Source organism: Aulonocara stuartgranti, assembly GCF_965226115.1.
Source record: "Aulonocara stuartgranti genome assembly, chromosome: 14".
Lineage (NCBI taxonomy): Eukaryota > Metazoa > Chordata > Actinopteri > Cichliformes > Cichlidae > Aulonocara > Aulonocara stuartgranti.
The window spans coordinates 1,828,060-1,850,345 of NC_138950.1; the positions used below are offsets into that span (position 1 = coordinate 1,828,060).

The 22,286-nt window shown below is 45.1% G+C and overlaps 1 protein-coding gene across 6 annotated transcripts in view; it reads right to left on the reverse strand.

The window, feature by feature from the left end:
- ltbp4 (latent transforming growth factor beta binding protein 4) overlaps positions 1 to 22,286 on the reverse strand; it is a 63,696-nt gene that overhangs the window by 5,577 nt on the left and 35,833 nt on the right. For 2 of the 6 annotated variants that reach the window (XM_082502308.1, XM_082502310.1), the window contains exons 6-37: positions 21,855 to 22,100; positions 21,456 to 21,529; positions 19,341 to 19,517; positions 18,587 to 18,689; positions 16,370 to 16,429; positions 14,993 to 15,115; positions 12,598 to 12,774; positions 12,366 to 12,503; positions 11,605 to 11,880; positions 9,987 to 10,154; positions 9,611 to 9,742; positions 9,053 to 9,178; positions 8,679 to 8,792; positions 8,290 to 8,409; positions 7,256 to 7,369; positions 7,016 to 7,135; positions 6,631 to 6,750; positions 6,150 to 6,275; positions 5,902 to 6,027; positions 5,463 to 5,585; positions 4,821 to 4,952; positions 4,552 to 4,677; positions 3,902 to 4,045; positions 2,847 to 3,110; positions 2,670 to 2,741; positions 2,219 to 2,347; positions 1,987 to 2,127; positions 1,615 to 1,767; positions 1,145 to 1,243; positions 891 to 1,050; positions 531 to 817; positions 191 to 343 (exon numbers count right to left, since the gene is read on the reverse strand). In XM_082502308.1, coding sequence (XP_082358434.1) covers positions 191 to 343; positions 531 to 817; positions 891 to 1,050; positions 1,145 to 1,243; positions 1,615 to 1,767; positions 1,987 to 2,127; positions 2,219 to 2,347; positions 2,670 to 2,741; positions 2,847 to 3,110; positions 3,902 to 4,045; positions 4,552 to 4,677; positions 4,821 to 4,952; positions 5,463 to 5,585; positions 5,902 to 6,027; positions 6,150 to 6,275; positions 6,631 to 6,750; positions 7,016 to 7,135; positions 7,256 to 7,369; positions 8,290 to 8,409; positions 8,679 to 8,792; positions 9,053 to 9,178; positions 9,611 to 9,742; positions 9,987 to 10,154; positions 11,605 to 11,880; positions 12,366 to 12,503; positions 12,598 to 12,774; positions 14,993 to 15,115; positions 16,370 to 16,429; positions 18,587 to 18,689; positions 19,341 to 19,517; positions 21,456 to 21,529; positions 21,855 to 22,100 — 4,623 coding nt within the window. The remainder of the gene's footprint in view (positions 1 to 190; positions 344 to 530; positions 818 to 890; positions 1,051 to 1,144; positions 1,244 to 1,614; positions 1,768 to 1,986; positions 2,128 to 2,218; positions 2,348 to 2,669; positions 2,742 to 2,846; positions 3,111 to 3,901; positions 4,046 to 4,551; positions 4,678 to 4,820; positions 4,953 to 5,462; positions 5,586 to 5,901; positions 6,028 to 6,149; positions 6,276 to 6,630; positions 6,751 to 7,015; positions 7,136 to 7,255; positions 7,370 to 8,289; positions 8,410 to 8,678; positions 8,793 to 9,052; positions 9,179 to 9,610; positions 9,743 to 9,986; positions 10,155 to 11,604; positions 11,881 to 12,365; positions 12,504 to 12,597; positions 12,775 to 14,992; positions 15,116 to 16,369; positions 16,430 to 18,586; positions 18,690 to 19,340; positions 19,518 to 21,455; positions 21,530 to 21,854; positions 22,101 to 22,286) is intronic. The other 4 variants (XM_082502309.1, XM_082502311.1, XM_082502313.1 and 1 more) reach the window with 4 other exon arrangements.

Genomic DNA, 22,286 nt, shown 5'->3' on the forward strand with positions numbered 1-22,286 from the left:
TACTGGAAATCTAACATATAAATGTGATTCATCAAGCCCTGGTCACACAGCAAAGGACGACTGCCTGGCAACTGCTGGTTGCTAGGGGGAAATGTGAATCGGGTCTCTGGGCGTCTGTGATTGAGGCTTTAACAGTTTATCTTCTTCTTTGCTGTCTCATAGCGATCTGTGCTCTCCTCTGCAGCCTTACCTATGCAGGTCATAGTGGTCATGTCCAGCTCGTATCCTTGGTAACAGTCGCAGGTGTAACCCTCTGCAACACGAATGCACCTGCCGTTCTCACAGCCGTGCAGGATCCCACAATCCTCAGCTGTGCTCAGGCTGGCGTATGACTCGTAACGCCCTGAGAGATGAGAGAAGGAGAAAGCAGGCTTCACTGTGTTGGTAGTTTCAGCTAGTTCACCTGCTGCTCACCTGGCCTGACCCGGTCCACCTCGACCTTTGGCCTCAGCACTGAAGCAGCGCTTTATGTTCACACGTTTTTATATTTTTCTTTGCATTTTAAATAAAAGTTTTGTTTCTGGACTCACTCTCATACAGCCTCCTCGGTACCCCTCCTCCTCCGCTCCTGTCGGTGAAAGAAGGGAAGGGCGGCCCCGGCCTCCACGCCCTGTCCTCCCCTTCCTCCTCTGTCTCCTCGTAGCGCCCTCCAGGCAGCGGGGCCAGGCTGAGAGGAGGACTGTCGGGCCTGGATGGTGGATGAGGCAGGACTCCAAGCCCAATGTCAGCTCGTGGGTCCGGAGGAATGCGGAAGGGAGGCGGTCTGGACTGGGAGCTGTCAGGAGGCCCGTAGTCTCCCTCGGAGTAGTAACCAGTGCTGTGACACACAAACATCTGTTAACGTAACCTGATGATTATTAGAACAGCGACAGCCATGAGTTTGGTCTCACCTGTACTCAGGCCTACGATACGTTTCATCTGGCAGGCTCCCTCTGAAGCCTGACCTGCTGCCCTCTGCTGGAGAGTAATCATCATAGTCGGAGTGACCGTAGTCTCTGCCGGGAATCACAGGGAAGTAGTCGAGTCCATAAGGAGGCAGGTTTGGAGAAGCTGAGTTCATGAGGAGGAACGAGAAAGTCAAATTAAACTCGACTTTAGATTAAAACTCAAAATAAAACTGAGAAATGTGAACAGTTTTCTGTACCACTCCCTCGTCTTCGACCTGCTTCCGTTTCAGAGTCCGGATAAGTCGCCGGGAAAAGAGGCGGAGGAGGGAACGAACTGCACATACTGGCATACCCCTCTGTGGAGAGACGAATGCCAGTTAATCTGTTAAATATGCTACAAGGTCATCATACCAACTGATGATATTTAGGATGTTTAAACTACAGCTGTGACCTCTGCATTGAAATTCATCTTTGGGCTTCCACAGAGGGTGACAGCAGGAAGGCTTCCCAATTCAAATTCCAGTTTAACAACTTAAAATTCTTCTCCTGTAAATGTCACCACGTCGGGGTAATGGCTTCAAAATCTACAACACTGAATACACACGGCTTTGGAGCTTTTGATGATTTCTGGAGGTATAAAAACAATAAAACCTCTCGACGTCTTCCTAACAGCCTTCCTGAGGAGACACCAGATGTTTTTATAGTTTCCAGTGGTTCTTTTGTTTACCTGTGTCGGGGGCAGGACAGAGGGCGCAGCTGAACCCCCAGCCCTGCCCATACAGACAGCAGCAGTCTGTGAAGGTGATATGAGCTCCCATCAGAACGCTCTGACACACCAGGCCTGTCGTCACGTGCTGCCAGCATATGGACAGGTTCTCATCTGGAGAGCATGAAGAAGTCAACACCAGAGCAGAGAAAGCAAAGCAAAACTGATGGCAGGAAGCTATTCATATAGTTTCTCGACTTTTGTGTGAGTCTGCATGCTGCGTCTGCCTGTCACTGTGCTGCTGGAACACCAGAGTTTCCGTGATGATGGACAATAAAGGATATTTCTATTATTTCTAGGGAGGAGAAGTAGAAGCAGGAAGCTCAGGTTTACCCTGATTGAGGTCGGAGGAGTTGACACAGTTTCGTTGGGTGTCGTCGAGGACCAGAGGAGGCTGACAGCTGCAGTAATACGAACCAACTGTGTTCACACAAATCCCTCCCACACAGCTCTCCTCTTCACACTCATCATGATCTGACACAAACAAGGAGGGAAAAAACTTTATTGACACAGAAATTCAAATCGGTTTGAGCAAATTAAGCTGCTGAGCTTCGGTTCGGCGTACCAACACACTCCAGCAGCGTGCTGTTGTAAACGTATCCGCTGGAGCAGTAGCAGCTGTATCCCGGGATGTTGTTGACACACACGCCGTTCTTACACACCTCTGGATGGAAACGCTTACACTCATCCACATCTGGCAACAAAGGCACGAAAAAGGACACGTGTCTCAAAGATGTTCTCATTCATGTCCGCTGTACCTCCCTGCAGCGTTGTGACGTACGGATTGTTACTGATCCTGTTTTTTACAGTCCAGACTTTCTGAGTCTGAGGGTTTTAAAAACACTCTTATACCTTCTGGGTTACTAATTCCCAACTTTCTGAAAACACAGCAAATATCTGAAAACATCTGGAAACGGTATCTGTGCCGACCGGACATTCTGCGACCCAGTAACATCATCAGTCAGGAAGTGAAATGCAGTGGGGTCAGGGTTAAAGAGGTCTGTCTGTGTTTGTACCTCTGTAGCTGAAGGCTCCTGGTCCTTCTGTAACATATCCATTCCCACTGGGACACAGAGTTAGAAACTCAGCTGCAACACAGAAAGACTTTATCAGAAAATGAACCAAAGCGCAGCTCTGAAGTCCTGATAGGTTGATAGGTGGCCTGCATTCACTATACACACAAGCTTTCCCACCTGTGTATGCTGTAGGGCAGGGGTGGTACTGGCAGCCCAGCCCCCAGCCCTGCCCCAGTGTGCAGCAGCACTCCTGCTGGGTGGTGTTGGTGGCCAGCAGGCTGCAGGTTCCCCGCTCTGCCAGGTTGTAATAACACTCCCTCAGCTCTCCAGGACGAGCCTGAGGAAGGGGCGGCAGCATCGGAGACAGCTCCACCACGCTGGCGTGGAAAGCGGAGGAGGAGGTGGTGGTAGAGGATTGGCGGGCACGGACTATGTCTGTTTCTGAAGAAAAATGAGAATATGAAAGTTAAATTAGCATCTACCAAACAGGTTTGGGTGTTTGGCATGTTTTAGCTTTTGTTCTGCGAGGTCATCTTTGGCGACCATCACCGGTTATTTCAAAATACAGTTTTTCGTGTAGCCAGAAGTGACCCAAGATATCAGCTAATGCTATCAAGCTTGGTTAGCATGCTCCAGGACACAGACCCAAGAATTTCACTGAGCAGAACTAGAGCTCAGACCTCTTTAGTACAATAACCTCACAGTAGCCTTTTTATTGATCCAATAATTGCATTAAAAAAGCTCAAACAGCACAAACACAGAGGAGAGGTTCAGTTCAGGCATGCTAGCTAGCTGAGGTGAAGCCTAGCAGACAGCTAGCAGCTACAGCTGCCTGTGTGACCAACCACCTGTCAGTCAAACAAGGCCAACTTTAAGCCTTAATAAAATTAGTCAGCTCAGTTCTAAAAATCATTCCCCTCTCATACTGTTGTTAAGAAGGGGTAACTTTTGTTAATTTCTGTTTTAAAGCTGGATGCTTTAACAAGGAGACTGACTCACTACAACCTCAAGTGGCTATTAGAGGAATTGCAGCTTTTGTTGGCAGTTGGGGAAAAGAAAGTCCAAGGATCGTTATTCCATCTTCAGCAATGGAAGAGGCCCCCACACCAGCAACATCAGCAACAACAGAGATGAAAATCTTATTAACGGCATGGGGCTGGGATGGAGTTGGGTTGTGGCTCGTGTGAGCAGCAGCAGCTACACAGCAGCCATGTAGTCTCATATGTGTTTACCTAGAGCTGCAGCGTGGACGCACCGTCTGGCCGCCGTGTCGTAGCTGTGACCTGCCTGGTCACATTCACACATGAAGGACCCCTCCACGTTCTCACAACGAGCTGAGCCACACACACCCGGCAGAGACACACACTCATTCACATCTGAAAGACACATACACAAACGCATTTCATTTCATTCACATAAACCTTGTTTAGATTGTTTTGTAGATTAACCCATTAAAAAAACAATAATCTCAGGCACACGTCCAAATTTTGGGAAATAACACAAAACAAGAAAGTTAACAGCAAAAACAAACAATAATGAAACTCAGTTAAAAGAAGCCAAATGCCCGATAAAATGCTTGTCTTTGCGGGGCTGCTGTGACTCCGTGCCTGGGATCACCGTAATGACCCTAATATCATTGAAAGGCGCAGCGTCGCTGCTTTCAGGAACCGTTGGAATTCTTTCAATTGAGCAAATGGTTCAGGAGTTACAGATGTTGAAAACACCCATCTGAATCTAGCGACAGGTTAGGCTTTAGAGGGTCAAACATGTGATGCTGAAAAAAACATTTGTAGGATCCAAAGTCTTAAAATGTCTTTTTGGTTTTTTTTAGACCCAAGAACCCAAAAGCCTTGAATCCTCACACTTGTGCTCTAACACGTACCCACACAGGTCTTTCCATCGGCGGAGGAGGTGAAGCCTTGGTCACAAATGCAGCGGTAAGTTCCAAACAGATTCTGACAGTAGGCGTTTGCGCCGCACACTGTCGTGTTGCCACATTCATTAATATCTGATTGAAAGAAGAAACGAGAAGGAAGTCAAGTCCATCCGTTCATCCATTTTCTACGGCTCGTCTGGCCTAAGCAGAGATGAGGCCTCCCTCGTTTGTTCTAAGTGGATGCTGAAGCGTCGGTAACATGTGCTCAGACTCACCTTCACAGATCCCAGCGTGGTTCACCTGGTAGCCTGGCTCACAGTTAGTGAGGCAGCTGTAGGAACCAATGGTGTTCTCACATCGCTGTGACCCGCAAATAGAACCACCGGACAAGACGCATTCATCAACATCTGAAAGAGACAGACAGACAGAGGTCGTTAGACGTCAAGGTTCACAGCTTTGGATTGGCCTTAAACATCAGTAATATAAACTTTGATTCACATGAGGCCAACACTTCCTATGGAGCACCTCAGGGTTCAGTACTGGGTCCAGTTAATATATATGAGCAAGTATGTGCAGCACGTTGTACGTTTATAAGATATTTTATTTTGCTGGTCAGATTACAGAGACTGTATGGAGAAGAGCTTTGAACCACTACATGATGCACCTCATGAAGGCTTTGAATACATCGGTCCTATTTTAATTTCTTTCTTTGGCTGACAGGAAGTCAAAATACTTATTTTAATATTCTTCTTCTATTTGTCACGATTCATTTATCAGTTTATCTGTTCGTCTATTTTTTGGATGGTACTGGCAGCCACAAGGAGATGGACACAGGCTGCAGGGTCATGACCTAATTAACAGGTCAGGCCTACTTAAACTGGGCTGAAGGTGTCACACTTGTGTGTGTGTGTGCATACCAAGGCAGGCAGTCCCCTCGGGGTTGGTGGTGAAGCCAATTTGACAGTCGCACTGGAACGAGCCTTCGGTGTTCACACAGCGACCGTCCGAACACACCCCCGCCTTAACACACTCGTCCACGTCTGCACAAAGACACGAGAAGACAAAACTGAAGAGCCACAAACAGGCAGCAGCCGAAGGCCTGCAGAGCATCTCACGCAGCATGCAGTGATGTCTGCGGGCTCTGCAGGCCATCGCTGACTGCACAGGTGTAAAAGATTTTTGGACCTGACTGTAATATATCCGACACAACAGCTCCGACATCAGTCCTGCTTTCCTGCGACGGTCATGAGGCTGCTGTGGTATTAAATGAAATACTTAAACATCTGAATACGGACGTGCGCACAAACCCAAAGAAGCGTCCTGATAAACGTTCCCCGTTTGATCGGCGGGACTCACCGAGGCAGGCCGTCCGGTTCTCACTCAGCGTGAATCCCTGCGAGCACACACACGTGTAGGATCCAGGCGTGTTCACACACTCTCCTCTGGAGAAACAGAAATCTCCCTCCAAACACTCGTTAATGTCTGAGGACACACACACACACACACATTAAAATGATCTGTTTAACGCACCGTTCTGTACGAGGGCGCCTCATCACCACCCACATCTGGTAAAGTTATATTTAACTAGCAGAGAGCGACCTCACCTCTGCACTGCCTTCCCAGGCTGGAGGTTCGATACCCGGGCGCACAGTCGCACCTGAACGAGCCGACGGTGTTCACACAGACCCGTTCTGCCTCACACACCCTGCCGCTCACACACTCGTCTATGTCTGCAGCACAGAGAGTGACATCATCACTGATCGCTGCTGCTCACAGGGGGTCATGTGATTGTTGGGTTTTTCTCTGTATGTATCATTGTACGATCTACTGTACAATATAAAGCACCTTGAGGCGACTGTTGTTGTGATTTGGCGCTGTGTAAATAAAACTGGATTGAATTGAATTGAATTGAAAATTGATCGGCCTTTCCTAACTGATTTGCTCAGAGGCTCCGCCTTCTGCCACTGCAAGCTGAGGATGGACGGATGATGAAACGGTGATGAGTCTAAACATAATGTTGATTTCTAAACAGGCTCAGCTCCTGTGTGTGTGTGTGTGTGTGTGTGTGTGTGTGTGTGTGTGTACCTGTACACACTCCATCCACGCTGTGGTATCCCTGCCGACAGTCCACACACCTGTAGGAGCCTTCAGTGTTCACGCACCGCTGACCGGGACAGGAGTCGCCGTCCTCACACTCGTTTATATCTGCACACAGAGTGTGTGTGTGTGTGTGTGTGTGTGTGTGTGTGTGTGTGTTTAGACATCTTTGTGAGGACAGAAACTATACTTGTGGGGACCAACAGCCCTTACAGGGACAAAGTCCCCACGAATTTTACGACACTTTTAAGAATCTAATTGTGGTTTTAGTGTCAGGGTTACAGTCAGGTTAGGCTGAGGGTTAGGGAAAGCACGGCAAGGAGATGTCCTCACTACGATATGAAAACGAGTGTGTGTGTGTGTGTGTGTGTACCTGTGCACTGTCTGTCGGTCAGTCTGAATCCTGCTCTGCAGGAAACACATCTGTACGAGCCCACAGAGTTCACACACATCTGCCCAGGACACTGAGATGGCTCTGCACACTCATCCACGTCTGCACACACACACACACACACACACACACACACACACACACACACACACACACACACACACAGAGTGACGTCATACAAACAAACTAACATTTACATCACTAACTATCTGTGATGTGTACCTGTGCAGGTGTTGTTCTGGGGCTTGTAACCATGGTGACAGACACAGTGGTAGCTCCCCGGCGTGTTTTCACAGCGGCCGTTGGAGCAGGGATTCTGACGACACTCGTCGACGTCTGAAGGCACAGCGAGAAAGAGGAAACGTAAACAAACGGGAACGTCAGCGAGTTTCAGGAGGAAGGAAAGGTTTTTGGTTTTTCAGTCACTGACAGTTCAGGATCCATTTTTTAACTCATTCACTGCCAGCCATTGGCAGTGAATGAGTTAAACCCATTAACTCATTCACTGCAATTGACGGCTATAGACGTCAATGGCAGTGAATGAGTTAATAAAAAAGAACAAAACAATTACAAACAGAGAAACAATGTTCAAATATGCTGTTTTTTAAACACGTGGGCGTCGTCTGTAGTCCTGCATTTAACCCATTCGCCCAGCGCCCGGGAGCAGTGTGTACCTCGCTCAGGGGTACCTCAGGATAGCCATTCGGTGGATTTGAACCCACGACCTTCTGATCATGGGGCGACCGCTCTACCTTCTTAATTACATGTTAGTATTGTTTTTAAATTTTTGGGATACTTTCATAGTTTACAAACATTTTCAAATCTTTTTTATTTTTATTAGAGCTCAGCAGCATCTATCACACAAAACAAAAACATTCTGATGCACTATTATTTTACTGATACTTTATTTAATTTAGATTTTATTCTATATTTATCTTTTCACATTTTGACTTTTATATGAATATAAGTAACATATTTACTAATATCTATTCAGTTTGGGAAAATATGAATATTAATGCTTAAAGGCTTTGTAATAGTTTATAACCATAATAGTTGAACGGCAGGACGACAGCGTCTGAATGAAACAGCAGCTGAGAGACGTTTTTATAGAGTTTACTAAGAATTCTTTTCTGATATTTTTCAACTATACTGCTAATTGCAAAATTGTATTTTCTAATGAAAAAAATCAACTAGATGTTTTCATTGAACTATTTAAATGAAAATAATTATTAATATATTATAACATATTTGTTTACCTCTGCAGACGTTGTTGAGCAGTCCGTGTCCCGGCGGGCAGGAAACACAGCGGTACGAGCCCGGAGCGTTCACACACTCCTGACCCGGACACTGCAGAGGGTCGGCACACTCATCCACATCTGACACACACACATCAGTGATGTCATTTATAGCAGATTTATCAGTCAGTTTTAGACAGATGATTAAGGCCAGCTGTCTTCTGATTGGCTGACTGACTATTTATGACATCATACAAACCCACGAGTTGAAAAAACTCCTGTAAACTGAGTGTTTAGAGCAGTCTGCACACGTTTAACGTGAGAGTGCAGCTTTTCTGAACCGTGTGAGGCTGTCTGGAAGTCATCTCTAAAATAGAAATGAATTAAGCTGAGCCATGGCGGCCCTTCACCTGTGCAGGTGTTGCCAACGAGCCTGTAACCAAGCCGACAGATGCACCTGTAGCTGCCCGCCGTGTTGTCACAGCGACTGTTAACACAGGGATTCTGCCGGCACTCGTCGATGTCTGAGGAGCCAAACAAACCTTTACTAACATGTTCTGATTTATGCCAGTTTTTCCAACATTTCAATAAAAAGGTTCCAGAGTTTTATTTTCTGCCATCATGTTTTCCAGTCATATTTTCTGTGATGTGGTTAAATAGCTCGTGCTTATGTTGCGATCTTAAAGGTCCAGACTGTGCAGACGTGCTGAAGCGTCTCACGGCTGTCACCGGGCAGGAAAACAAACATGAAAACGCTTTAAAAAAGACAGGAAGTGGCCATCACCTTGGCAACTGGTCTGCTGGCTGTTGCTTCTGTATCCAGATGGACACACACATCTGTAGCTTCCAATGCTGTTCACACACTCTCCTACTGAACACACAGCTGGAGACTGCAAACACTCGTTCACATCTACACACACACACACACACACACACACACACACACACACATTATTATCATTATAAAAACATTAAAAAACAACTGAACAAATACAACATTCAGTTTCTGTGTGTACATATACACAAAACATGTTTGGAAACTATCCACGGAAAAGACAATAAGGAAAATATTGAATGTAAAATAAACAAAATCTATTCAAATTATGTTGCATTTGTTTATTCGTAAAATAAAAATTACTGTTATTGTAAAATATCTGTTAAATAATGCAGAAATATTTTCTATAATAAACATGATGTGATACAATATGATGACTTTCAATAAGTTCATCTTTATTTGTTTTGATATGTAGTAACTGTTACTGCTACAGATCGTATTGTTACAAACTCTCAGTCAGCTGACATTTTCAAGCAGGGCTGAAGGATTCACGTGTTCATATCTCACCCTGGCAGTGTGTGTGCTGCGAGCTGAGCTGGAAGCCCCGATCACACACACAGGTGTGTTTCCCACCTGGCTGATCCACACAGCGGCCACGGCCACACACACCCGGCCTGCTCTCACACACGCCTTGTACTGCTGCACGCACACAGAAACATGGCGGTTAAGGTTCGTCACCCGCCGAGCGTCTGCAGCTGACCTCAGGTCAGTGCTCTCACACATCAGATCATTCACATAAACACACCTTTGATCTTTCATTCTGCACAAAGACAGTTTTATCAAACGGATTCTGCTTTGATCTGAGTGAACTTTTTTCTTTTCAAAGGACGGAACAGATGAAGAACGTCCTTCCAACACGCCGTCCTCTCCGTCCAGTACTCACTCTGAACTCTGGGGGGCGTCGGGCTCACAGCCGGTCTGGCTTCCAGAGGGAGGTCTTCCCTGGGTCTCGACCCACGCTCGGGGCTCTGCGGCTGGGCCGGAGCGGGTAGGGAGTCCCCTCTGGATGGCGGCGGATCGGCCCGATACACTGAAGAGAAACGATCAGCTGCTGAGAGCAAAAACAACAACGACAGGTCAGTTTGTCTTCAGCAGCTCCTTCCTCTCAGACTGACACAGTCATCTTCATCAAACCAAGGTACAGCAGGTAAAGTTTTTCATAAACGCTGCCAAAGACTTCGTGCTTAGTAGATGCAGTTTTTATAGAAAAAGCTCTGCTAAGATTTTAACGAATCACTCAGCCTCGATTCAAAAAGCAAAGGCAATTAATATCAAATATAATAATAATAATAATAATAATAATAATAATAATAATAGTAAATTTTATTTAAAAAGCACCTAAGACACCCAAGGACACTTACCAATGTACCATTTAGAATAAAACACATAATAGAACAACGACACAATGAAGAACAATAAAACAAAAGCACAAGATAAAATGAACAAAGTAGGTTCACAGTGAATATGCAGATTTGAACAGATGGGTTTTGAGTTGAGATTTAAACTGAGGGAGAACCAGTGTTTCTTATATCTGGGGGCAGAGAGCTCCACAGCCTGGGAGCAGAGCAGCTGAAAGCTCTGCTTCCCATGGTGGTGAGGTGGGAAGAAGGCACAGCAAGCTGGATAGAAGAAGAAGATCGAAGTGAGCGGGCAGAAGAGATCGTGTTTAACAGGTCAGAGAGGTAAGGAGGAGCAAGGTTATAAAGGGCCTTGAAGGTGAGCAGAAGTTTGTCTGAAATTTCACTGGGAGCCAGTGAAATTCCCCCAATTTTGGGGGGAGACCATGCAAGAGAAAATCACAGTAGTCAATGCGGGAGATAACAAGATTGTGGACAAGAATGGACGTAGACTGGGTGGAAAGAGAAGGACGTAATCTGTTAATGTTGCGTAGATGGAAATAGGCAGAACGGGTGAGATTTATAGAAAAGTGAACTGTCTAGGTGACACCAAGGCTCTTAACCTGATGTGAAGGGAAAACTGTGGAGTTATCGATGGTGAGTGAGAAATGGTTCGCCTTCAGCAGGTTGGATTTAGTGCCAATAAGGAGGATTTCAGTTTTATCCTCATTAAGCTTAAGAAAATTAGAGCTGAACCAGGATTTTGATTTAGTGAGGCACTCTGTCAGGGAAGAAGGTGGGAGGGAGGAATCAGGTCTGCAGGAGAGATGCAGCTGGGTGTCGTCAGCAAAACTGTGAAAGTGAAGATCAAATTTGAAGAAAATCTAAAAGTGCAATAATAAAAAACAGAGGCAGAGCCAACTCACAGTGTTCGATGCTTTTATATGCTGCAGGTTGTTGTAAATCATGTGTTCATGTTTGTGCAAACGTGTGTGAAAAGGCTTCTTTAACATAACCCAACAGCTCTTTAGTGCCAAACGAGGATTCTGCTCTAAATCTGACCTCAGATGTCCTGAAACCGTCTCACTGTCTGTAAAGTTGAAGTAAAACTGTTGCTGGTGTTTATCGATGATTCCGACAAATAAAACGTCGCTGTTTTGCTACCTTGGCCCCCGGCGGACGGAGGCTGAGGTCTCAGTTGTGTTGAATCAGGTCGGCTCTGCGAAGGCCGGGTTCTGCCCTGGGTGGCCGAGGTACCAGCACTGCCAGGCTGCACAGGCCTGGAGGAGGACGAGGAGGAGGAGGAGGCGGGAAAGCCTGTGCCTGGCTGGGGCTTAGGTTGGGGAGGACTGGGTCTGGTCCCAGCTCCTGTGGCACCGGAGGTACTCGCTCCACCAGAGGGAGGGGGTTTCAGTAGAGACCCGGACCCTGAAACAGGACCTGCAGGGGGGGACTCAGGCTCATCACACTGACTAACACATCCATCTTTGTTTAAATCGATCTGCAGGTGTAATCTTAATCAACCAGGGATTTTTTTAATCCTAAAAAAACAAATAGTCTTCAAACAAGACTTAGAAACAACCAAAAACAAGAGTTCATCTGAAACAGAGTCAGAATGTAGCTGTAAATGCTGCAGTGTAACGGTGACAACATTAAATACGAGTTTAGGCTCAGTTTAAGAGGAGCTCAGTCTGTCAGCAGCTGCTGTTTCATTTATTAACGTCATTAATAGGAAAACTGGTTGTCAGGCAGGCTGTGAACCGTTCGTAGACGATAACTTGTGTCAACTTTAAAGTTTTTAATGCTGTCATAATTTATTATTATTATTATTGTTATTATTGATCATTAAGGTGGAGCAGACCCAACACTCCCATGACAGAAGCATGAGCAGCCGGTGTGCAGGATGCTGTGTGCTCAGCAGGTACCCTGGTTGTCCTTGTTGCTGCCGTTTACCAGCACAGCTCTGCCGCCCCCTTCCGGTTCGCTGACTCTCTGGTTGAATTTAAGAGTTGAAGGTGAGTATTGGTAACCAGGACCAGCGGGACAGATCTCCTTAAAGGCCACTGAAGGAGGAGATGGAGGGAAGAGAGAGGACACACCTGAAAATTCACCTGAAACCAAATAAGCTCAGTCGTGACGTCGTCCTCCTGAACCTACCTGAACCGAAGTACGGACACCTCTGGCAGTCGGGTCCCCAGGCTTTGCCGACCCGGCTGCAGCAGCAGATCTGCTTGGTGATGCTTTTGAGAATAGGCAGGGAGCAGGAGGACGGACCCAGACCTGAACCCAGGACCCGGTAACACTGACCCTTCTCCTCAGAAATGACACTCTGGGCTGAGGAGGACACACAGGAAGGAGGGCGACTCGTTACACAGATGATCCACCCGAAGCTCGGCCGGGACCTGAAGCAGAGCGCTGCATGCAGAACAAGTACATGCTGTACCCCGACCCGCTCGGTTTAAATGACACAGGAAGGGATTCAACACAGACGTGGCAGGTGATGCAGGAACAGGAAGCTTTCCGACGACACAGAACATCAGCAGGCCGTGTCAACAGATCTAAATTCAGATGGAAGTTTAACCACCTGCAGACACAGCTTCACAACGATTTCAACCTCAGTAACCTCCCATGCAAACATCTGGCTCATGGCTTCTATCAAAGAGGACACGAGTGTTGGCACCGCTCTGATATAAAGATGGGCGCAAATTCTGGGTCTGAAAAATGAAACCGACACTGAAGTGCTCCAAAGCTGCATTCTCTCTACTGACCAGCAGGGGGCAACTCCTCAAAACGAGTAGATGAGCACGAAGCGTTCCTTCCTAACCAAGACAGTTAGGTTAGGAAGCTTCATCCATGCCTGCTAGTTAGTGTTCAGCAACATCCAAGTAAAATCCAAGAATTTCACTCATTGAAACTGGAGCTCTGATTCGTGGACAGGTTGTTACTACAGTAACCTCGCAGCAAGTCACATGATGTCATGATGTCATTTAAAATGCTCCAAAAGGCTCCAACAGCACAAACACGGTCCAGAAGTCCAGTTCAGGTGAAGCTAGCAGACAGCTACTGACACCTGTGCCACCATCCACCTGCCAGTCAAATAGGCCACGCCCCTAATAATGCACACTGTAAGCCTCAACATTATCCAAACAGGTGAGTTGTGCAAACATTCTTGTTATGAAGGAGAAAATTATCTGTAAAAACCAAACAGTTTATCAGTGTATCAGGCTGTAAACGTGTTTATTTCTGCTCTAAAGCTTCAACATGTGAGTCTGACTGACTCACTGCTGCCTCTGCTGGACGTCAGAGGAACTGCAGCTTCATTTGCTTCAGTGTTGGCTTCATTTTTATTCTGCTTTATTTCTTTTACAGGAAACAGACTCTAGATTGTGGGGAGGGAGCTGCTCCGAGGTGATAACTCAGCCCAGTAAGCGCAGGTTAAAACACAAACAGGAAGTAGAACAATAGAAAAAGCACAGCCACTTTGCTGCTTGTCCAAGTCCGTGTGGATGTCAAACAAAAAACCTTCAATTTGACAAAACAATAATTTGGATATAAAAAATATTTCCAGGAAAGGAAAGAGACCAAACACAGACACACTGTTAAAAAAAAGTAAAGCTTTGATTAGAGCGCTGTCATCAGTTACCGGGTAGACCAGCATCCTGAAGCTCCTCCTCCTCTGATTCACTGAATGCCGGTCGGAATAAGCAGAGCACCGGTCAGGCTTCATACAAACCATCTGAGCACTGAACCTCTCCCTCATGTTCCCCAAAGAACAACGAGCAGAACAAAGATTTAAAGTTGACCTTTAAAAACACAGAAGTCCTCTCATTATTCCTGCTGAAGGTCTGAGCCGCAGTCCGACGAATCTCATCTTCAGATTTTCAGAAAAGCTCAGAGTAAATCAACAATTCTTTGTAAGAAAAATTGTGTTTAGAACATCTTTAAACTTACAGAAATGCTGTATTAGCCCAGTGTAACTTTAATACCTGAGTGGCTGTTTGAAGTTGAAATCAGCCAACACTGTGTAGCTTGTCTAATAAACTACACAGACACTGTAGTAATAATTTGTCCTGTGTTATATTATTTTATCAATTTCAGTTTGCAGGTTGTCTGTGCGTCCTAGACCGGGTTTGTGAGTAGACTCCTGTGGTATCAAAGTGAAAATCTTAAGTGACATCATTACACTCGCCAGTCCAGCCTTTTACACCTTAACACAAAAATGGCTGTGATGCTTTTGAACAGAACCTAAAGTTAAAGCTGAAAGTCTGCAGTGCAGTTGCTGAGGTGGCGCAGGGAGCCAAATCCTCACTGCCCACTGTGTTACAGCTATAGTAGAAATTAGAGTTATTTCCAGCTGTGCAGCAGCTTCAGCTTTTCTGTACTTTGATGTGCTGCACAGCTAAACTTTGAGAGAGACGAGCCAACCAAAGTCCAGGAGAAACTTGGAGAGCTCAGATGGATTCAGGAAGTCCTGACAGGAGTCGGCATCATTCCTCATTTCATTCCCAAGCCGGCGGCGGCGGCAGCGTGCATGTAAATGTGCGTTACTTACAGATGCAGATTCCATGTGAGGCGTCGAGGATGAACCCCAGCCTGCACACGCAGCTATAGCTCCCCCTGGTGTTCACACAGATGCCGTTCTCACACAGCCCCGGCTGCAGGCACTCATTCACGTCTACACACACACACAAACACTTCAGGCTTTTCTCAGCTGTCAAAGCGATCCGACGTCAAACGTCCTCTAAGACACCGTTTATTTACTAACGCCCGGATCCCGAGTGGGCTCATCAGAAAACTGATAAACTTTTTAAAGATGGATCAGTCCTCTGGTCGTAAATAAAGAAATCCATTGCATAGGAAACATGGAGACTTTAAACAAATAGTCAGATGAAGATTTCTTTATCTTGGAAGCAGTTCAGAAGGAAAGCTGAAGATCTTACATTTGGTAGCTGACAGTTCGTTGGTATTATCTTTATGTTAATTCTGATCGATGTCACTTTTGTTCACGCAGTAAATATGTTTTTTATCGCTAATGTCTAAACAGACTGGAATATGAAGGAAACCAATAAGAAGAAAATCAGAGGAAAACAGGGCACCTTTTATAAACTTCTGACTTTAAAAGCAGTTACGACAGTTAGTTATGATTTTTTCTCCAAGAAATCTGTGTGTCGAGCTAAAGAGATTAATGACATCTGTGACCATGGCAGAGTAACTGTCCATGGCTGAATCATCACACTGAAGCCATTAATGCTAATATCAGCCTGTAGAACTACAGTCTAAGGTTAAATTAGGCAGTTAAACCTTTAATTGTTACAGCTCAGATTAAACACTGCAGTTTTGGTTTCTTTCTACTAAAACTTTCTGATAAAATGTTGGTGGAAGAAGTTTTAGTTCCCTTTGCAAAGATGAACAAAGCTCAGTATAAAATAGATTAAATAAGGATTATTTTACATATTAATTCGTTAAAAGCAGCCACTGTAGTGTTGTTATTCCTGGATTTATTTGTAGTTTGATGACACATATCTGCAAATGACCACATATTGATCCGATCTTGTCCTATGATAAGATTATGCCGTGTCATCGGCATAGTATTGTAACTGACCAGGGCTGCTCTGAGTATTTTTTGTACAAGTTTTGAAAACAGGAAGGCATATCTGCTAATTATTCCTTTATGTAATATTTTCATAACAATTATTCAGGCACTACGTTAAGCTGTCAGCCAATCCCGTGAAAACGTTAATTTTACCAGCATTGCTTCTTCTGCTGTGAGTGGATGGACCTGCGTACTGATCTGTTTTTCATTTAACAACAGAAGTTCACATTTAGGAAATGAAAAGAAAGAACCTTCTCCGATTGATCGTTTAGTTTCTCTGTTGTTTAAAGAACAGAATATTTCCACCGCCTGTACGATTACAACCGCCAAACTCACCGACGCACTGCGTTCCATTGGCTCGCTCAAACCCAACTGGACAGCTGGCATCGCTCTGACCTAACAATGATCAATAACCAAATACACGCTGATCAATCACCAATTCTTGTGGAATAATTATCTGATCACATACTTATATTTAATGTTTGCTAGGAGAGAACACAAAACACAGTTCTGCACTGTTTCTAAGAAATATATTACAAATTAAATTATTTATAAGAAAAAGGTTGTAAGATGTACCACCGTGCTGCCTAATGTAAGATTAGGCAGCACGGTGGTTAGCACTGTTGCTGCACAGCAAGAAGGTCCTGAGTTCAATTCCACCATCAGGCCGGGGTCTTTCTGTGTGGAGTTTGCATGTTCTCCCCGTGTTTGCGTGGGTTCCCTCCGGGTACTCTGGCTTCCTCCCACCGTCCAAAGACATGCAGCTTGTGGGGATAGGTTAATTGGATAATCCAAATTGCCACTAGGTGTGAATGTGCGAGTGAATGTGAGCACGAATGGTTGTCTGTCCCTGTGTGTTGGCCCTGCGACAGACTGGCGACCTGTCCAAGGTGTACCCCGCCTCTCGCCCTATGACAGCTGGGATAGGCTCCAGCGCCCCCCGCGACCCTGAAAAGGATAAGCGGAAGCAAATGGATGGATGGAGGTTGTAAGATGAACTCCCCAGAGTTTGTTACATTAAAGTCAAATTAGGTCAAACAGAAACACCAGGGGGCGCCATCACAAAGCCAAAGCTATAAACCAGGGGTGCCGAACTCGAGGGCCGATGTCCTGCAGGTTTTAGATCTCACCCTGGGTCAGTTCATTACCAGGAATCTGGAGAACTTCAAGACTTGTTGAGGAGGCCATTTAAATAAACCGTGTTGGATCAAGGACACATCTAAAACCTGCAGGACACCGGCCCTCGAGGCCTGGAATTCGACACCTGTGCTATAAACAGCTTTTTAAAGATCTTCTGGTCACTTTTAATGAACCATGACAAACATCAAAAATCGTACCAGTTGTGTGTGTGTGCGCGCGCATCCAGGCCCTCTTTTCTGTTCTTTAAAGGTGTATGCCGTCATTCTTTACAGGCTGGTGTGAAGCTGGATGCCAGCAGTTGAGCTAACATGATTTCCTGAGTGTGTGTGTGTGTTTGTAAAGCCTACAGTCCCACAGTTGCATTCCTTTACTGTTAGTCAGCTCTAAAAGAACAAGGAAGCCCGATTACTTACTGTGTGTGTGTGTATGCATCTATGCTTGTGAGGACACACTGCTGGGTTCTCACTTTGAGGCAGACCTTGGGAGGCCTGTTAAATGGTTTGGACCTGATTCGAGTTCAGTGTTGAAATCATGATGTTTGAGTTACGGAACCTCAGAAGGCATGTATTAACTACGGTCCCCACAAAGACAGATGAACAAATGTGAGTGTGTGTGTGTGATGAAGTCCAATAGTTACATAAGCAGCTACTGGTGAAATATTTCCCAAATATTAAAGTCATGAAGTAGCAGACCCTCACTCACAGAAAAAGTGTTAGTATAACTGTGCTAGTCTAGGTATCTTTGTGAGGACCTCTATAAATTCAAGCCTAAGTGAGGACATTAGTGAATAGTGAGGACTTCTTCTCTTGCAGAAAAAAGGAGAGCTTTCGAAAGACCTCTTTTATGACACCTTTGCTTGCTGACCCTAAACCAAACCGGTGTAATGCTGCAGCAACACGTGACTTTACATAGCATGTGGCCGTCAGCTTTTCACATGAATGTTGGTTTCAAACTCCACTGCTGGCCCCTCACTCTGCCACCTTTCTACCTTTTACAGAAAAAGGCGAGGAGGAATAACAGTGCATTGTTTTAATATTGATGGGTCATTTTCTTTTGATATAAAACACTGCAATGACCACCAGCATGAAACAGATGTCATACTATAATATTCTTGCTTGGACCAGGGAGTGTAAAGGAAGAGTTAGTCAAACCTTCAACAGTGCACATCTGGGTTTACTGTACAGGGATAAAGTTAGCTATGGGAACTTTTCCCGTGTGTCTCAGTTTAATTACCAGAAGGTTTTGGGGCCTAATTTAATGTCTAAAGCAATAATAAAATGTCAGACATATAAAAGTCTTCAAAGTTTTCTGACTGACCACAGTGAGGTCACTCAAGGTAGGTTATGGAAGCCTGAGTGGACCACACAGTGTGTTATGTTGTGTTATACGAGTATTGTGTGTACTTTTGTATACCTGTGATCTCAGGACAGATGACACAGTCATCGATGCCCCAGGCCTTTCCGATCCCTCTGCAGCACATTTCCTTGCTCCGAAGGCCAGGAAGAGGAGAGCTGCACTAAAAACAAACACAGTCCAGGATAAATCTGATGGACCGCAGCCATGCTAACATCTATCAGGCTGGACTTTCATCAAAACAAGACACAACAATATGCATCGTGTAGCAATGGGATAATTTAAGGACTTCTTTGTCATTTTAAAGGATGTAGGACCATGTGTTCGCATTTTCTGCTTTTTGTAATCACATTAAAGTTGATCTATTCAGTATTTCCTTACTTCCTGTCATATGTCTCCTAACACAGTGATAACTCGCCAAATGATGAGGTGTATATGTACAAGTAATCCCTGTGTGCCAAAAGCTCAGCTTTCAGATTGCTTTAAACACTCAGTTTCAGACTGTTTGTTCTACTCTTGGATCCCTATGATGTCATAGACAGCACTTATCCCTAACATGGGTTCAAGGTCATGCTGACTTTGCAATCCAGCAGTGACAGAAAAAAAACAGCCTATGTGGGGTAAAAAGTGCCGAAAAGGTTGTTTTTTTTGTTTGATGTGACAGAACACAGTAATTATCCACCTGACAGTCGTAGAAATCTCCAAACATGGAACATTGAACAAAATCCATGTTAATGGGTAAAAACTAAGTTCTCCTTTGAAAACCTGCTGGTAAATGTCAGGTGGTATTTTGTGTTCATATTTTGCCACTCACCTGTCCGTCTTGAACCTCTCTGAAGCAGTACTTAAAGCCGGACTGCTGGGTGTAGACGCTGTCCCCTCTCACAGTCTGGGCCAGGACTCTGCTGCCAGCAGGAGCCGGAGCACCTGCTGACCCTGAGGAGGAGGAGGAGGAAGAGAGCGTCCGCAGGGTGGGAGTGAATCCAGACACCTGGAACAAGAAGATTCAACTTACCTACGAGCAAGTGAATGCAAAAGACTACAGGCACATTCAATGAAAGGGTTAAAAATAAATGAATAAATTACATTAAACTTGATCTGTGGTTAAATTTTAAAACTCCTGCAAGAAATTAAGACGACTGTTTAGATGTGCGTCTGTCAGTCGAACCTTGGATACAGGAGGAACAATGTGGTTTCGTCCTGGTCGTGGAGCTCCCAAGGATACTGCACAGGAATTTGCCCACCAGTCTATATGTTCTTTGTGGATTTGAAGAAGGCGTTCGACTGTGTGGGATTCCTGTGGGAGTTGCTTCGGGAGTATGGGGTGTCTAGCCCATTGCTATGGGCCATTTGATCATTATACAACCTTTGCAAAAGCTTGGTCTGCATAGCTGGCAATAAGTCTGACTTATTCCTGGTGGGTGATGGACTCCGCCAGGGCTGCCCTTTGTCACAGCTGATGGCCTCCAGCTCGCACTGGAGCAGTTCCCAACAGAGTGTTAAGCAGCGGGAATGAAAATCAGCACCTCCAAATCTGAGGCCATGGTCCTCAAAAGGGTGGAGTGCCCACTCCGGGTCAGGGACGAGTTCCTGCCCCAAGTGAAGCATTTTAATAATAATAATAGTGAATTGCATTTAGCGCTTTTCGAAACCCTCAAAGCGCTTTACAATGCCACTATTCATTCACTCTCACATTCACACACTGGTGGAGGCAGCTACAGTTGTAGCCACAGCTGCCCTGGGGCAGACTGACAGAGGCGAGGCTGCCATATCGCACCATCGGCCCCTCTGGCCAACACCACTAGGCGGCAGGTGAAGTGTCTTGCCCAAGGACACAACGACGGAAACTGTCCGAGCTTGGGCTCGAACCGGCAACCTTCCGATTACAAGATGAACTGCCAACTCTTGAGCCACAATCGCCCTGTTTAAGTATCTCGATGTCTTGTTCGAATGATGCGAGAAGTGAGCGGGAGATCAACAGACGGATTGGTGCTCTGGCTGGTCACGAGCTGTGGGTAGTGACCGAAAGAACGGGATCACCGATACAAGCGGCGGAAATGGCTGGCCTCTCCCTTAGAGATAGGGTGAGAGGTTCTGCCATCCCGGAGGGGCTCAGAGTAGAGCCGCTGCTGCTCCACATCGAAAGGAGCCAGTTGAGGTGGTTCAGGCATCTGACAAGAATGCCTCCTGGGCGCCTCCTGGGCGAGGTGTCCAGGCATGTCCCACCCCTCCAGGGCAGACCCAGGACACGGAGAGATTATATCTCTTGGCTGGCCTGAGAAGGCTTTGGTGTTCCCCCGGAGTAGCTGGAGGAGGTACTTAGGCTGCTTGCCAAACGACATGGCCCCGGATAAACGGAAGAAGGTTGATGGATTTAGATGTTTTTAAAGAACTTCCAAGAATTTTTTTTTTAAATAACTAAAGAATTCTATATTTAAGAAAACAATTGTTTCAAATAAAATCAAAGATTTAAATGATAAAAAAAATAAATTATATATAGATGTAATATAATTCTTATTAATTATTAAAAATGTAATAAAAGATCATTAAAAGATTTAAAAATTCCAATTGTAAAATTTATTGATTATTAATAACATGTAAAATAATAAATCTAAGAACAAAACAAAAGAATATGTGGAAATATAAAAATATGTAAAAACAGATGACATAAATGCCAAAACTGAATATTAATGTTTATGAAATATCTACAAAATAAAAAGCTTGTAAAACCTCGATGACTGTGAGAGAATATTATTTAAATGCCTGTGGCCAGTAATAAACAAAGATATTTACAAAACTATAAGAATGTAAAAATACAAAAAACGAAACAGCTGTTCTTTGTTTTATCAACAGCTTGAACAAAACGTTTATCATCACATGATGACTGACAGTTTAATCGTCCAATCAGAGGAGCTGTTAATGTTCTTACCTTCACCTGGTGGACCTTCACGTTGGCCTCAGGGGGGTGCTGAACTCTGACCTTCACCATGGGCCCGCTGGGGGCTGCACGTGAGTGTGAACATTAAAGGATAACTGCAGTGAGGCACCATTCACAATAGCAACAAATTACCAATGGAAGCCCGAAGCTGCCAAAAATGTATCAACTAAATGACCAATGACAAACAAATAAAGATATTATTACATATAAACATAATAATGTCAGAACAAAACTGAGCAAACTACAACCGAAATAAATAAAAATCTGTAAAATATTGAGATATCAAGAAATATTTTAAAAAATTCTATATTTCTAAACTCCAAAGAGTTACACAAAAACGTCATAGCCACCCATCGACACAGTTGGGGTTAAAGGTCACAGGTCGCTTACCTCCAGCAGTCATCGCCTCTGCGTCCCGTCCTAGCGGCAGCAGGAACTCAGACCGAACCAGCTCCTGATTGGATGCCATGGCAGAGAGGAGAACCGGCTTGACGATCTCATTGGTGGAGAAGGCTGCAGAGGAGTCTGTGGGTGTGACGGGGATCTGGCAGAACTTCCCGGTGAAGTTTGGCGAACACAGGCAACGGTCCTTCTGCAGACAGACTCCGCCGTTCTTACAGAGCAGAGGACAGAGGACTGCGGGAGGCAAACAAACCTGCTTACTTATCTATTCAGTAAATAAATACCATCACAGGTTCATGATTCCTGTAAGCTGTTTACAGAACAACAGCAGTAAAATCTGTCAAATTAGGAAGAGCTCACACACAGGCTAAGGATTGAAATAAAAAATAAAGTACCAAAAGCTTCAGTTCCTTTAATGAA